This window comes from Typopeltis vanoorti, chromosome 9 (assembly GCF_054136105.1).
Source record: "Typopeltis vanoorti isolate ZY-2024b chromosome 9, IOZ_Tvanoo_1.0, whole genome shotgun sequence".
NCBI classification, from domain to species: domain Eukaryota; kingdom Metazoa; phylum Arthropoda; class Arachnida; order Uropygi; family Thelyphonidae; genus Typopeltis; species Typopeltis vanoorti.
The window spans coordinates 72,329,030-72,344,399 of record NC_143557.1 but is presented as its reverse complement, the minus strand read 5'-3'; the positions used below and the strand labels follow the sequence as shown (position 1 = coordinate 72,344,399).

The window sequence follows — 15,370 nt, the reverse complement described above, 5'->3', positions numbered from 1 at the left end:
AGGCCTGGAACAGCACTTTATCATGTTTGATGACACCTTCTCCCAGAAAATTGACACAATCAAAAATAAGCTTGAAGCAATCCATGATCAGTGTCTCAAAGCTAACATACATACTGCAGACAATGCCAGCGAGCTTCGCGATCTCATTGCTTCAGTTTACAACATAGTCAAGGCAGAAAATAAAAAGTACAAAAGTTGGTTTCCATTCGGAAATCAACACAATGCTTAATGACAATATTTGCAGACTCACTGAATGTTGCAACTTTGATCCCCAAGAAAATTGTCAGGCGTCACTTCTTCAGGCCCATGATTATACAGAGAGATGGAACAAACTCCTGCATTTAATAAAAGTGACCTGTGATACCCTGACAAGCAGATCAGTGTTCATATTGGCTGGAAACAGAGTTGGAAGGCACCAGCCTTGCATTGTGTGTACAAGCCTGGGCAGACCTGACCTATGCACAACACAAAAAATGGCAGCAATTATGAAAAGAACTGGAAGAGAAACATCAAAGTGGAGAAGAAACATGAATAATCAATTACAAAGAAGGGATACTATTGATAAAATCAAACTCTGTAAATAACCAGCATGGAAACTTGATCCTAAACAATGGAAACCCATGAGATCCATATGGTCAAAAGCAAACTTCATAGAGCCTTCCAGATCCATTTCACAAATATGTGCAATCTCAGTTCTAACATTAATGATATTCACTTCCACCTTCAGTCTGAAAAACCTTACCTACTCTTCCTGAAAGAAACTCAAATCTCAACCTGCTCAAACACTATTCATCTCTGCTTTCCCAACTACACGCTCTTTAATTCCTTTCGCCTCAGAGGTGGGGTCTGCGCATGTGTTCACTCTGATATATCATGTCCGAGAATATCCAACCTGCAGTCTCCCAATTTTGACCTCATATCTAAAAATCACCCTACCTCATTCTAACCAAATTCATATGCTGTCTTTACTGCTCTCCTAATGCCAACAACCACTCTGAACTCTTCAATCACCTTTCCTTAAATGTTGATTTTCTTCAATCCAACTCTCCAAACAGCAGAGTCATCTTCCTCACAGACTTTGATGTCCACAATACCAGCTGGCTTCCTGCCTTCAAATGCACAGATCAAGCAGGTAGAGAGGCTGAGACTTTTGCAATCACAAATGATCTCACACAAATTTTCCACATTCCCATCAGAATACCAGACAATCCCAGCCGCCCCCCCCCCAAACACTTTGGATGCCTTCCTCACCAGTGACCTATTTAAGTACACTGTGAATGTTGTCTGCCATCTAGGCCGCTCACACCACAATATAGTGGGTCTTTTCCCTCATGGAGCAACACACAAAATCACTCGCATCCACGCATTATATGGCATTACCAGAAAGCCAAGTGGGACGATCTTCATAACTTCTACACTTCATTTCCTTCAGATTACTGTTTCCAGCCACCTGAACCAAACCTATGTGCAGAAAGAAACACTGAAAATTCTCATTGGCATGGAAACACTTATTCCCCACTCCATCCTAAATTCTCTTCCCCTAACTAATCCTTTGTTTTCCCACAGGTACCAAGGCTGTACAAAAGAAGAGGCATAATAATAAATAACTACAAAAGGATGTCAACTTGTCGGGGAAACGCTTACTGTATTTACTCGAATATAACTTGCCTTTGCGTATAACTCGCACCCCTGATTTTACTTTACGAAAAAAAAGACATTAAAAAGTTTTGCATATACCTCCCATCCGAAAAATTGTTTAAACATGTTCACATCGAGGCGATAGTAACTCGCTCCCGCGGTTAACAACACACCCTCCCCAACAGCCATTATACTTTAGATGCAAGAAAGCAGGTAGCTTTATTGTATCTCTGAATAATGTACAGAGGCTTTTGCAGTCTGTGTAATATATTTCTCAACAAATAGTGCAATTAGAGACAGCTGGAATAAAAACATTGCTAACTAATGAATCACATGTTCCCCCCCCCCCCCTCACAGAAACTATGCTGTATAGACTCAAGCAAACCCATGTTGCACCAGAAACACAGTACTAACTGAAAACTATTGTCCAATTTTTCAATTACATGAAATAAGTGTTTGTTTTATTGCATTTGAAATTCTCGATGTCATAGGGAGACAGAATAGGGACTGTGAAAGGGTGCATGGTGGCCATGAAATGGGAATGATGAACCAGGATGGAGAGAGGATTGTGGGCTTTGCAATAGTGTTTGATCTGGCAAATGTGAACTAATTTTTCTACAAGAGGGAAGAGCGTTTGATAATATTTAGAAGTGGTAACAACAGTTCACAAATTTACTACATTTTGATTAGAAGAAAACATCTTAAGGAAGTGACAAATTGTAAGGTAATCCCTACAGATCAAGTGGCACAGTAACACTGGCTGCTGTGCATAGACTTTAAAATAAGATCGAAGAAAAGAACCTTTGGAAGCCATTGGGATGAAGACAATTAAGTGATTTCACTTAAAAGAAGAGAGTGTGAGGAATTGTTTTAGGGAGAGGGTGTTAGAGACGATTTCGGATGGACTAAAAAGTGTGCAAGATTGGTGGAAACATAATTCCAAAGCAATTCTGGTGCTTGGTGAGACATCTGGAAAGATTAGAGAGCAGGAGGGTTGGTAGTGGAATAATGTACAAGAAGCAGTGATGGCTAAGAGGAAGGTAAAGCAGAAGTGGGATGAGCGAAGAGTGGAAGAGGACAGAAAGGCCTACAGAGAGAGAGAGAACAAGAAGCCAAGAGAGTTGTGGTGCACGTGAAGGCCATGGCATATCAAGATCTTTTATTATCAAGTAGAAACAAAGGAAGGACAGAGAAAAATTTACCGACTAGCAAAATGTAGAAATACGGCATCAAAGAACATTTTACATGTGGGGCAGATCAAAGACTCTGGAGGAAGAGTATTATGGAGAAATGTGGATATAAGAAACAGATGGAGAATATTCTTTGAAGGACTTTTGAATGAGGAAACTGCAAGGACTCGCAGAGAAGATGGGCAGCCTTCTGAGGGAGATGGTGCAGAACATCAGTAGAGTGGAAGTGAAGGAGACCACGAAGAGGATGAGGAATGGAAAATCGGTGGGCCTTGCCAGGATCCCAGTGGAGGCATGGAAGGCACTGGGGGAGGAGGGAATTGACCTGTTCATGAAAGTTTGCCAACAGGAAAATATACCTGAGGAATGGAGGGAAAGTACTCTTGTTCCCATCTACAAGGGTAAAGAGATTCACAAGACTGTAAGAATTACAGAGGAATAAAGTTGATGTCACACACAATGAAAATCCTGGAAAGGGTTCTTGATGGAAGATTGAGGAAGCAGGTAGAGATTGCAAAGGAGCAATTTGGCTTCATGCCTGGTCGATCAACAACAGATGCTATCTTTGGATCATGGCAGATGATGGAAAAGTTTTGAGAGGAAACAACGGTAGCCTCTGGTGTTTATTGAGAAAACGTACAATAGAGTGCCAAGGCAAGAAGTCTGGAGGTGTCTGAGGGTGAATAAGGTACTGGAGAAATATGTCAGGTTGGTGCAGGAGATGGACAGAAATGTGAAGACAAGAGTTTGGACCTGCCTGGGCCAGACAGAAAGTTTTCAAGTGACAGTTGGCTTGCATCAAGGGTCAGCATTAAGTCCGTTCCTGTTTAATATTGTGGTGGAGGTGGTGACGGAATAGGTGAGAGAAGATGCATTTTGGACAATGTCGTATGCAGATAACATCTTGCCATGTGCAGATTCGCTAAACTGGAGATGGAGGAAAGTACCGGAAGGGAGAGGTATGAGACTGAGCAGAAGTAAGACAGAGTATATGTGTTGCAAAGTGGCCAGTGGCCAGGAGACAGATCTGGAGCTGGAAGGTGAGGGACTTTAGATACTTAGGTTCAACAGCAGAAGAGGATGGAGAGGCTGAGAAGGAAGTGGGATGCAAGATACAAGCATGATGAAGGAACCGGAGAGAGATGGCAGTGCTATGCGATAAGAGGGTGCTGATCAATCTGAAAGGCAAAATCTATAGGACAGTAGTGAGACCAGCTATGACGTATGCTATGGCCCTGAGGAAAAATAACATCAGCAGGATGGAGGTAGCGGAGATAAGAATGCTTAGGCGGATGTGCGGTATGACCAGAAATGATTCACTGAGAAATGACTATGTGAGGGGAACGGTGAAAGTTACAAATATAGGAGCGAAGATACAGCAGGCAAGGTTGAGACGGTTTGGTCATGTGATGAGGAGGGAGGATGAATATGTTGGAAGAAAGGTCATGCAGATGGATGTGCAGGGAGGAGGAGGAAGCATGGGCGGCCAACGAAGACTTGGGGGGAGCTGGTGGAAGAGGACTTGAGGATGAAGAACTTGGATGTGGTTACAGCCCAAGACAGGAAGATGTGGAGGAGACTCACCAAAAACAGCGACCCCACTTAAGTGGAACAAGCTGAAGAAGAAGAAGATGATGATGATGATGATGTCATTATGACAGATCACAAAGGCTAACTTCAAATAAAATTCTACCACGAATTGAAACATTCCATATAATGAGTGTGTGAGTTCTTCTACCAGCTCAAATGCAAACAAGCAGCATTAAAATTCAACCAAGGGTCGAAACTTTGTGTGAGTTGAGCCTGCCAGTAAAGAGAAGTTCCATTTGAACGATAAACAACACTCTGTCACTTTGTGTGTCAACACTTGTGTGTTAAAACTAAGAAATATATAGTGAATGTTGTTATGACAGTTTCAGATGTTATGGAATTCGGTTGGAGAGAATTAGCATTTCAACTCAACAATTGTCCATTGCCTTTATCTTTGGGTCGTGCAATCTTTTGTTAATACCGCACCAATCTAGGCATGTCTTTAATAGCTGCTCTCTGATGTAAAACAAAATGTAACTTGTACGTAACAATAAAAAAAAAGGTTGAATAATTTAAAAGCGTATAAAAGGATATCACCTGTAAATCGTTGACATGCCAGCAAAATTCTTGGATGCACCACCTCTGGCACATGTGCCATAGGTTCACCATCTAGGGCCAATGTCCATAGGTGGGTGGTGAACGCAAGATCAGCTATAGATCACTAGTGACAGAATCCATACAGCTGGTCACTGATTAGTTGATGTCTAAGTGGTTCAAGAGTTGGTTGTTGATGACCTTCTCATTAATTTTTAAGAGAATAGAAATGAGAACAATTGGACAGTAGTTCAATGCTTAACTTTTTTCACCTTTCTTTGGGATGGGCTGGATTTGGACATGTTTCTATGTTGTCGTGTAAATGCTAGTGGAATAGATTGAAGAGACAATATAAGAAAAGTATTAGCTCTGGTGTACAATTTTTTAACACAATAGGTGTAATACCATCAGGACCCAGATGCCTTGTTTGTGTTCATATTATTCAGGATTCTTCAGATTTCTTTTTTGTCGGTTGACTATGGAAGACACGGACAGAGCCATTCTTTGTGGAGCGGAACAAACTTTGCCCAGGTCATCAATGCAGGAATTGGAAGAGATGATGGAAATAAGTTGGCCTTGTTCTTTGGTGAGGTGACTACATTACCATCTGGATATGAGAGTGATGGAAAACTGGGTAAGCAGAAGTTATGCCCAGTGGCCTTGGCAATGGACTAGAAGGAGCGACTGCCATTTGGACAGGAGGCAAGTTTTGCAGCATTTGGCCATTTCAGAGTCTGACTTACACTTGATGATGATTCTTTTGCTACTGTTGTCGGCTGCAGTATAGGCAGAGAGGGTAGATAGAGTTTTGGTCTTGAGCCAGTTGTGGTAAGCAGAGGTTTTCTTTTACTGCATTGGCACGCTTTTTTTTTGAGAACCAATGCTTGGATGGTGGCCGAGAATTTTGAGTGGATAGCAGATGAAAGTCTTCATTCCTGTGAGGATGATTTCTGGTATTCGGTCTGAGCAGGTGTTTGGATCACGAGAACTGATCAGTAGTCAGACCATGGGAAGGAGGAATAGAAGTCACGGAGGTCCTTTCATTTGACACCCTTGTAGTGCCAAAGGATACAAGCTGTGAACTGGTGGGTTTAGGTTATTCTGCAGCAAAAAATACTTGTATGAGGTTGTGGTCCGAGTTTCCAAGAGGCAAACCGACAACCACAGTATTCCTGGAAGGAGAGCTTGTAAGGTAGAGGTCAGGTGTGTTGGCAAATTGGAGGGGGTCGTCTGGTATTCTTGTGGGAAGATTGATGATTTGAAATAGATTATTGCTGATGGCAAACACCTCGGCATCCCTGCCTGCTTGGTCGGTGAAACTGGAGAAGGGGAGCCAATATGAGTTGTGGTCATTGAAGTGCCCAAGAAGGATGACCTCACTGTTGGGGGTACTGAGACTGTAAAAAGTCGAGCTTTAGCGAGAGAAAGTTGAAGAGGTCAGAGTGGTTGATGGAATTTGGAGAGCTATAGAGAGAGCATATGAACAGGGCAGGTTGATTTGGTAGAGAAATTTTAAGTCAAAGCAGATCAAATAGTGTGGATTCGAGGATTTGCAGGCTCGGGCATGATATGTCGGTTCTCATGAATGCACAAGTGCCACCCTTCTGGTGGAAAGAGCTGTGTAATGTGTTATTTGATTATGATTCTTATTTTCAGATGCTTTCATTTTCCTTGAATAATGTTTGTATATTTGGGTCTACATTTCACCTCTGAAAGCTCAACTTTGATTTCTTTTAAACCTTTCTTATACTCTCTTCTCTGCGATAAGAAATTCAGTTTTATCTTGCTCAAAACTAAATGGTGATCACTTCCAGTGTCAGGGCTTCTGTATACTTGTGGCCTGAACCAGTGGGAAAACATTGATATCAACAATCATATAGTCAACGAGACTTTTATTTTTTGCTTTTCTCTCTTCATGTGAATTTGTGCACGTATTTATATTAGAACATGGTGTTAATTGTAACTAGTCCATGTCCTGCGGCAGGTATTTACCATCATTGCTAGCTTTGCTCTTTTCTCTAAATTTGCCCAAAACATTTCTATAGGTCTGGTAATTATTTTTCCACTCAGCTGTTGAGATCTCCAACATGGAACTCCTTTAAAAATTTCTCCTCTTCTTCCCTAGTAGAAAATTCTCTTTGACCATAGGCACAAATGAGCCTCATTGTGTAGCTCCTATTCTGATATTTGTCCATATTACTCACTTGATATTGCCTGCCATTCAGGAAGATTGTCTTCATATTTAGTGTTGAATACTATAGGTACTCTTTCTTTTCCCTTATTATTATTGCCTGAATATAACATCTTGTATGTGTTGCTTAGAAAAATCTCAACTTGTTTTGTGTTCCTTTTGTTTCGGTAACACTTAATGTGTCAGTCTGTTACTCATCTACTCTTCTTCTGCTAGTTCCATTTCTTTTCTGTAACTGTTTCAGTAGCTGAATTTATGCTGTTCACCCTAGTTTTCTGGCAAAAACAACAGTAACTTTGTTTAACTGGGCAATTCCTCAGCTAGCATGAAATTCAGTCATGGCCCTATCATTTTGAGGGATGGCTGGGAAGAAAAACAGGATCAAATTTTTAAAGCTTTCCACACTACATTTATGAATTTAAATATTAAAAATTAGATTTATCATCAGATTTCCAGAGTCAAAGATCTATAGAACAGTCGTTAGCACCTAATATGGTATGGCCAAGTGTTACATAGCAATGAAGAATGTGGCAAAATCAGCCATGAGGCTTAATATAGATGGCCAGTGACCAAGATGCCTGACCAAAGACACGTTGGCTTGATCGCCTAACATAAAGATAAGTGCACAACAAATATCAACAGCACAATTGCTCAAGACAATGCAAGATGGAGAAAGCAGTGCACACAAAGCAGGACAAAAGAGGAAGAAGCAATCAGATTTCCAGAGTCAAAAGATTCATCGTGGGTGGCCAGCTCTCACATCTCATCATACTTGGACTTAAATGCATATGCTGTCTCTGCACTCACTGCACTTTCAGACAGTGCATGCCAATCACCCATTACTCTCAATGCAAGAAACCTACCCCCCCCACACACACATACACACACGTTCCTTATACAGCTTTCAGGGATGGCCTCTTGTTCTCCCTATGTCTCCAGCCATTCTATGAATAATGCCATTCGCATTAATCTGGTAATTACCCCTTACCAATCACTGGGGGCAATGATTCACTGTACTATGAAATTCACCATATTGAGGGTAATCTGTAATATGTGAAAAAAATATGAAATTTAAAAATATTAAAAAAATAATGAATAAAATTGTGATATAAAATGGAGAAGTAATGCACACTGAGATGTAAAAATACTGAATAAGAACCAATGGTATAAAATGAATGAGTAAACTCAGGATACGAAAATAATAAATTGCAACAAAGTTATAGAAGTAATAGATAAATTTCAAAATATAAAAGATATATAAGTATGTAGGAAAGTAATAACAAGAAATGGATAACCAGTATGAGAGTAATTATGATATTGTTCACTTTACAGGATGAAAAACGGTTTTGGATGTAGCTGTCTGCAGAAATGTGAGAGAAGAGAGGTTAGTGGTACTCCTGTGTAGTTTGCATCGATGGGCATGTAGTGTTCCAGTTGGTTGAAAGTTGTGCATTTATTTTTATATAATGGAGCTGCCAAATCTCTGAAATATTGTAGGATTAGTGTGTCATGATTACAGATTCTGATATTTGTAGTTTATTTCATTTCATTTAATTTTATTTTGGAAGTCAAAGATAATTTTTCAGTTTGAGGAATATGGTTATATTTGATGGTATGAGCAGCAATTTCACTGCCTTGGGAGTTTTGCTAAGTGTTTTTTTATTCTTTTTTTTTTATAAAAAAAAATTTTGTGAAGATTCTCTGGAATGGGAAGCTAGCAGTCATGAAAGTATTCATGAGCCTAATGATCTGATTGACCCAGTGTAAATAGGGTTGCATTGTGATTGGTATTGAAAGCAATAAACAACATTGTAATGTTGGAGTTTTTTGCGGGTCTGTTTGTTTTTCCATGGATCTGAGGAGATTTCATAGTTTAAGGTGGTTAGTGAAAACTGCCTTATAATCTGTATATTTGAATATATATATTTCATAGCTTTATACAAGTTTTGTGTATATATATATATATATATATATGAAAATTTTAAGATTGTATTGCAGAGTTTTGAAAGTTAGTGGCATCATAATCTGTGTCAATTGATTTATCTCTCTATTTAAATCTTGAGGAACAACAATATATTTATGTGTTTATAAATTGCATTAATGCTACCAATTGTTTTACTGCTTAGGAGTGATAAAAAATTAAATGTAAATAATTCTCTATATTCTCTTATAGTATACTTTCGTAGTAATATTTTTTTTTTGATCTAGTTGATATTAGGTTTAAAAAATTAATAGAATTATTTTGTTCATGTTTAGTTAGTAAAACTTCATCTACTACTAAAATTACTGCAAGAGGCTAGTAGAGCTAAATCACTGTTTTTTTTTTTTTTTTGCCCCCCAAGCTCACAAGAAATCAGCATAAATGGTCACAAAAGAAATGCCTTGTGGAGGGTTGCTAGTAATATATTTAACTGCAAGTAGGCTAAAAATTGAATTTATTTATTTATTTCATTTTTTTTATTCCTAGCAGCCAGCAAGCTGGGTTACTGATGTGTTTTGGCCCATCAGTAGTTCAAAGATTTGTATATAAAAATCATATTCAAATTTGAAATGATTAATTTAATCAAGACTAAAATGTCTGAAGGAGTTAATTTTGTGTATGATTTTAGAAGTGGGTAATTTATTAGTAATATGTGGATGATATCAAGTGTTTTAGGGACATCAACAATACTATGTAGTGAGATCTCATCAAATGAGGTTATGATATATTGAGGTGATAAATTAAGTCATTTATCCATTTGAATAGATCATTTGTGTTTTGTACTTAAGGGTTTAGTAAAGTGGCCACAAATTTTGATAGAAGGGATGTCGTGGTGTTTTTGTAAGATATTATTATTAGGGAATATTGGATAGCCTTCCTTGTGGATTTTTATTTGACCAAAAATATTGGGGGGGGGGGGGGGAGGAACAGTTTGTTTGAGGCAAAAGTTTTTTCATGATAAATTCATCTATTTTTTTTTCTTTATATTTTAGTTCATGCAGAATGTTATTAATTTTCTTCATAAGATTAGAAGTTGAGTCAATATCTGTTTTCTGGTATGTGTTTCGATCCTTGATAATGTAAACTATTTTGTTTCTATAATCTGATTTGTTGATAAATACCGTGATGTCACCTATATTAGCTTTCATGATTACTATATTGTGGGTGTTTTTTAAACGAAGGGTTGTAAGCCTGTAGTACATCAGTATCATCGCTGGGCTAAGCAATTTTTTTATTTCTCATAAATTAGGAAACAGTTGTTGATAATGAAAAGCTCAGAATGTTTTCTAAAATGAGATTGATTTTATTTCATTGCATTGTTGATAATAATAGTATATTCCTTATAGCATCCTGTGATAAAGCACGATTTTGTATGTTGAAAGGAAGAGCTCTGAATGCAGGAGCAGAATTTAAATCTGAAGCATTAGAATTGCTTTCAAAAGCTGTCAAACTCAGTCCCAAATTAGAGAAAGCATGGAATGAATTAGGAGAATGTTACTGGAAAAAAGGAGATATACAGGCAGCAAAAAACTGCTTTGAAGGTGCTCTAAAACATGTAAGTATATTTCTTAAACTTCTGGTTTTCTGTGTAATAAGTTATTGTTACTATACTTGTACTAGCACATTATTTATTAATAATTCCTTTAATACTTTCAAAGTTTACAAAAACTGTAACAAACTGCCAGTACATTCCTACAAAAGTCCATTAGTTTCAATGTTATCCAAAGAAATTCACCATAAAAAACTGTTCCTTTGATTTCTATGAGCTTGATGTGAGAGTGAGAGTTGAATGTAAGGAATTCTGTGATAATAATAGTGTCTGATGTTGATTTATGTAATTATTAGAAGATTCTGAATTAACATATGTTCTAATATTTATGCATATTAACAATAAAGCTGCATAATCAAATGATTATAATAAAACATTATTTTGAAGTGCTGAATCCATCTATTTAGTGATAAGGACCACTGTGGCTAATGTCTTGTTATTTAATAAAAGTGTAAAGTATTACAAAATATTTCTGGCATGCATAATATGCTTTTGTATTGCAAATATTATTATTATTATTTATGTGGGTACTCCATGGAGTCAAAAGACTCTGTTATACTCTCATTCTCTCCATTAACACAATATACCTATCATACATATCCTTAGGAGATGTATTTTTGGGGCACTCATAACCACATCTGTCAGTTTATCCCGCTCATTCATTACTCTCCAAGTAAAGAACCTAGTCCGTGCATTGTTACTAAGCACCCTCTTAGACAACTTCCAAGTGTGACCCCTTGTTTTCCCCTTACTCCCCATGTATTGAAAAATTTCTTCTGTGTCTTATATCTTATAGCATCTCTTTAGTAACTTATAAGTTTCTATCATATCCCTTCTCCTCCACCTGTCAGTTAAACTCTGCATCTCACACATTCCCAATCTATCCCATTATTGGAAAAAAGGAGAGCTACCAAGTTACAGTGACAAAGCTAGTGACAAACCAGTAACCAAGCTGGTGACTGGTCTGTCACTAGCTTGGTCACTGTATCTGAATCTCCCGATCCCCCAAGAAACTCAGGTGGAGAAATCTGCGCACAGTAGTCAACATGTGTCCAAATCATGGCATTATAAAAAGGAATAATATCCTCCCTGTCTTTACTTGTTGATGCGCCCTTCAGCATCCAAGTAATTCTCTGAGCTATTTTGCCAACTCTTGCAATATATCCTCTGAATTTCATAACTCTATCCACCATCCCCCCAGATCCCTAGCCTCATCAATTTCCTGTAAACTAGTACCATCAGTATGATACAAAGTGTGTGTGATCTTTTCATCCCGAAGTGCATTACCTTACATTTTATAACATTGATTTAACAACCATTGTCCTTTGCCCACACTGCCAATTTATTTAAATCATCCTGTGAGATATGTATATCATCTTCATCAACTATTGCCTTCCCTAGTTTTGCATCATCAACGTACAACTGAATACCCCCCCCCCCTTCAAATCTTCTGTTTTATCATTAATGTATAAATTAAAGAGCAGTGGTCCTAGTACAGAGCTCTGAGGCACTCTACTAGGTTGACCTAGATGGTTAACCTATAACAGAAAGTGCTACATGCTAGAAAGATTGTATCAAACAGATAATAGTGTTTGATATTTACATCTAACTGTCAGATATATTGTCCCATATTTAGTAACATAAATCATGAATTATCTGAGAAAATTTTCCTTTAAATATAAGATGGAAACATATGATTTATTCTAAATAAGGAGAAAATGAAAATGTAAAATAAATTACAGTATTTTGTTCTGTATAATGCAATACTATTTACAGCTACTGCTGATAGGTTGCTAAGAATTAGCAATATTTTTAACTCTCATTGTATTAATCTGGTATGGATGATTGGACATTATCACCCAGGTTGATGTTTAGCAGAAAAAACACATCTGAAGATAATAATTAACTAACTGAAGTTATTTAACTAATTAAATCACTAATCTAGTATTTTGCTTTGGTCACCAAAGCATCTTCATGTGCACAAAGAAATATACTAAATGAGTCTGTGTTTGCCTTACTGCCAGTGTGCCTGCATGCACACATTTAGTATATTTTTTGTGCCCATGAAGATACTGTGGTGACTAAAATAAAAAGTGGGCTCCTACACTCCTAAATGTGTCTTGGTGGTCATAGTTTCTGTGTTCTCATAGATGGATATTAGCATAGCCATCTAGCGTAATACATATACTAATATCTGTCTAGGACAACACAGAAATTGTGTCCACCATCTGCACTACTGCTTTTCTAGGATGGCAGATCATCAGATCCACCTGAAGAAAACCTCCCTCTTATACAGAAGAAGATTAAAATCAGAGAGACTATTTTGGTATCCATCACAGCACTCTAAATAAAGAGTCATCTGCATCACACTACCAAAAATCTGGAAGATCACCATTTTGAGACCTTCAGCACCCATCATTGCACCCATAGAGGATGCTAGTTAGGCTGTAGGAGTTCACATTTTATAGTCTTTGTTTGCTCCCTTGCAAGTGTGCATATGCTTAGTATGTCTGTGCTCATGAAGATGCCTTGGTAACAAAGGTAAAATATTGGCTTAGTAATCTAATTAGCTAAATAAATTTATTTAGCTAATTATTGTCTTTAGATGTATTTTCTCAACAGTATGAGTCTCACTACATTAGGAATGCATTCATATCATATCAAATAAATAATGCTTTTATCTAGTATAACAGTAAAAACTGATTTCTATATTATGCTTGTTTAAACTTATGTGGTGGTGGTTGTATATGTTAATAAAAACTTTTTATGGCTTTTTAACAATACATGTAAAAAAATAATAATCATAAAAGAAAAATTCAATATTTTTCAGTACATTGTTTCACTTACAGTAACTAAGAAACAATTTAAACTATAACTGAAAGCAGGAATAATATTCTCTCAGGGTATCCCAAGAGGGTATCTCGAGAGAGTAGGAACCAGATAAAAAACAAACTTACAGAGAAGTTAAATGTCATCTTAGAATGACTGTCTTCGAAATCTTAGACAGACTAATGCAGCAATACTTATTGAGATTAGGAGGTGTTTCATAGCTGATGCTGATTCTAAAAATAGTCTCCCAGACATGTAATGACTTCTGTGCAGCATAGTTTTTCATTAAATCTTATGTGAATGAGTATCCGGAGCATGGACTTGCCATACATATGATCAGGAATATAGTTCTTATGTTCTTTATGAGTGAGCAAATTGAATAATATAGAATTTCAAGCAAATATTCAAATATTTTGATTACGTGCTCTGGGTATGTATACAGTCAAAATGACTAGGTTTTTTGTAGTTTTAAACAATGATAGTATCAGTTATTTAGACGTTTTTTACATCCAGATTTGTTTAGATTAGGAATGGTCGTAGAAAATAGAAGCATCATCATCATCAAATTCCTGACATGTACCCTCAAGGGGTGTACAGGATATGATAGTACTACATGAAAAATTTACATCATTACTAACTTCCTATCTACAATTTTCCTCCAAATCAGTCTGTTACTTGTCAAGACTCCAGCATTATCAGATCTTATATTTCCATCGTCTGAGGCACTTTGTACCGTATCAATCCACCTATATCTTGGTCTTCCTCAGGGTCATTTTCCTGCCAACCTTTCCTCGCCCATTCTGTTTAAGTGATCATACTACCTGAGATTAGTTCTGCTAATGCATTCCTGGATGCTGACAACGTCAAGTTCTTTCCTAATATCCTCGTTTTTAATATGATATTGCCATTGATGCCATCTGTTCACGCCTCTAATCTTTCTCAGGACTCTCTTATCTGCGGTCTCTAGTCTTTGGTCAAGTGTTTTACTTCTGACCCAGCTCTCAGATCCATAAGTTAAAACTGGTTTGAACACTATCTTGTATATAGATAATTTAGTGTTTCAACTAATTTCTCTCTTATTCCATATGAATTTATTCAATTGACTGCCTACCAGACCAGCTTTGTTGATTCTGTTGTTTATTTCCATATTTAATTTACTGTCGTCAGTAAAAATCGTGCCTAAGTAACTGAAATGTTTTACTTGTTCCAGAGGTTCCCCGTTCACAATGCAGTTGACATTTTCAACAATTCTACCCATTTTCATTGTCTTTGTGTTTTTAATGCTGACCTTCATACCATATCTATTACAACAGTTATTCAATTTAGTCAGGAAATCTTGCAAACTTGTAGCGGATTTATTTAAAAGTATAACATCATCCGCATAAAGCAAAGAGCTGACGTTAACATCTCCAATTCTGATATCATGTTTAATACCACTTTCCTTCATAATGTGATCTGTATAGATAATGAATAACAGAGGGGATAATGTACATCCTTGTCTTACACCAGATTTAACATTAACCATCTTCCTGTATATCCTTCAGTTCTAACTGCTGACTTACAACTCAAATACAGACTAAGTATTACACAATATAATGCCCCATTGACACTATATAACTGTAGCGTATTGAATAGCTTCTCTCTTGGAACCTTGTCATATGCCTTTTCCAGATCGACAAAACTTAAATACAGATCTTTGTTATATTCCAATGCTTTCTCAACTATTTGTCGTAAAGTGAAGATCTGATCCTGACAGCTTCTATTTGGCCTGAATCCAGCTTGTTCTTCACCAAGCTTTTCTTCCACAATTCTTCTCAACCGTTTCTCAAGTATACTTGCATAGATCTTGCCAGGAACACTCAGTAGGG

General features: G+C 37.3%; 1 protein-coding gene across 3 annotated transcripts in view; it reads left to right on the top strand.

The window, feature by feature from the left end:
* The window catches only part of LOC150103149 (tetratricopeptide repeat protein 5-like), a 132,142-nt gene that overhangs the window by 21,989 nt on the left and 94,783 nt on the right, over positions 1-15,370 (top strand). For all 3 annotated transcript variants that reach the window (XM_090397416.1, XM_090397417.1, XM_090397418.1), the window contains exon 3: positions 10,471-10,679. In XM_090397416.1, coding sequence (XP_090253542.1) covers positions 10,471-10,679 — 209 coding nt within the window. The remainder of the gene's footprint in view (positions 1-10,470; positions 10,680-15,370) is intronic.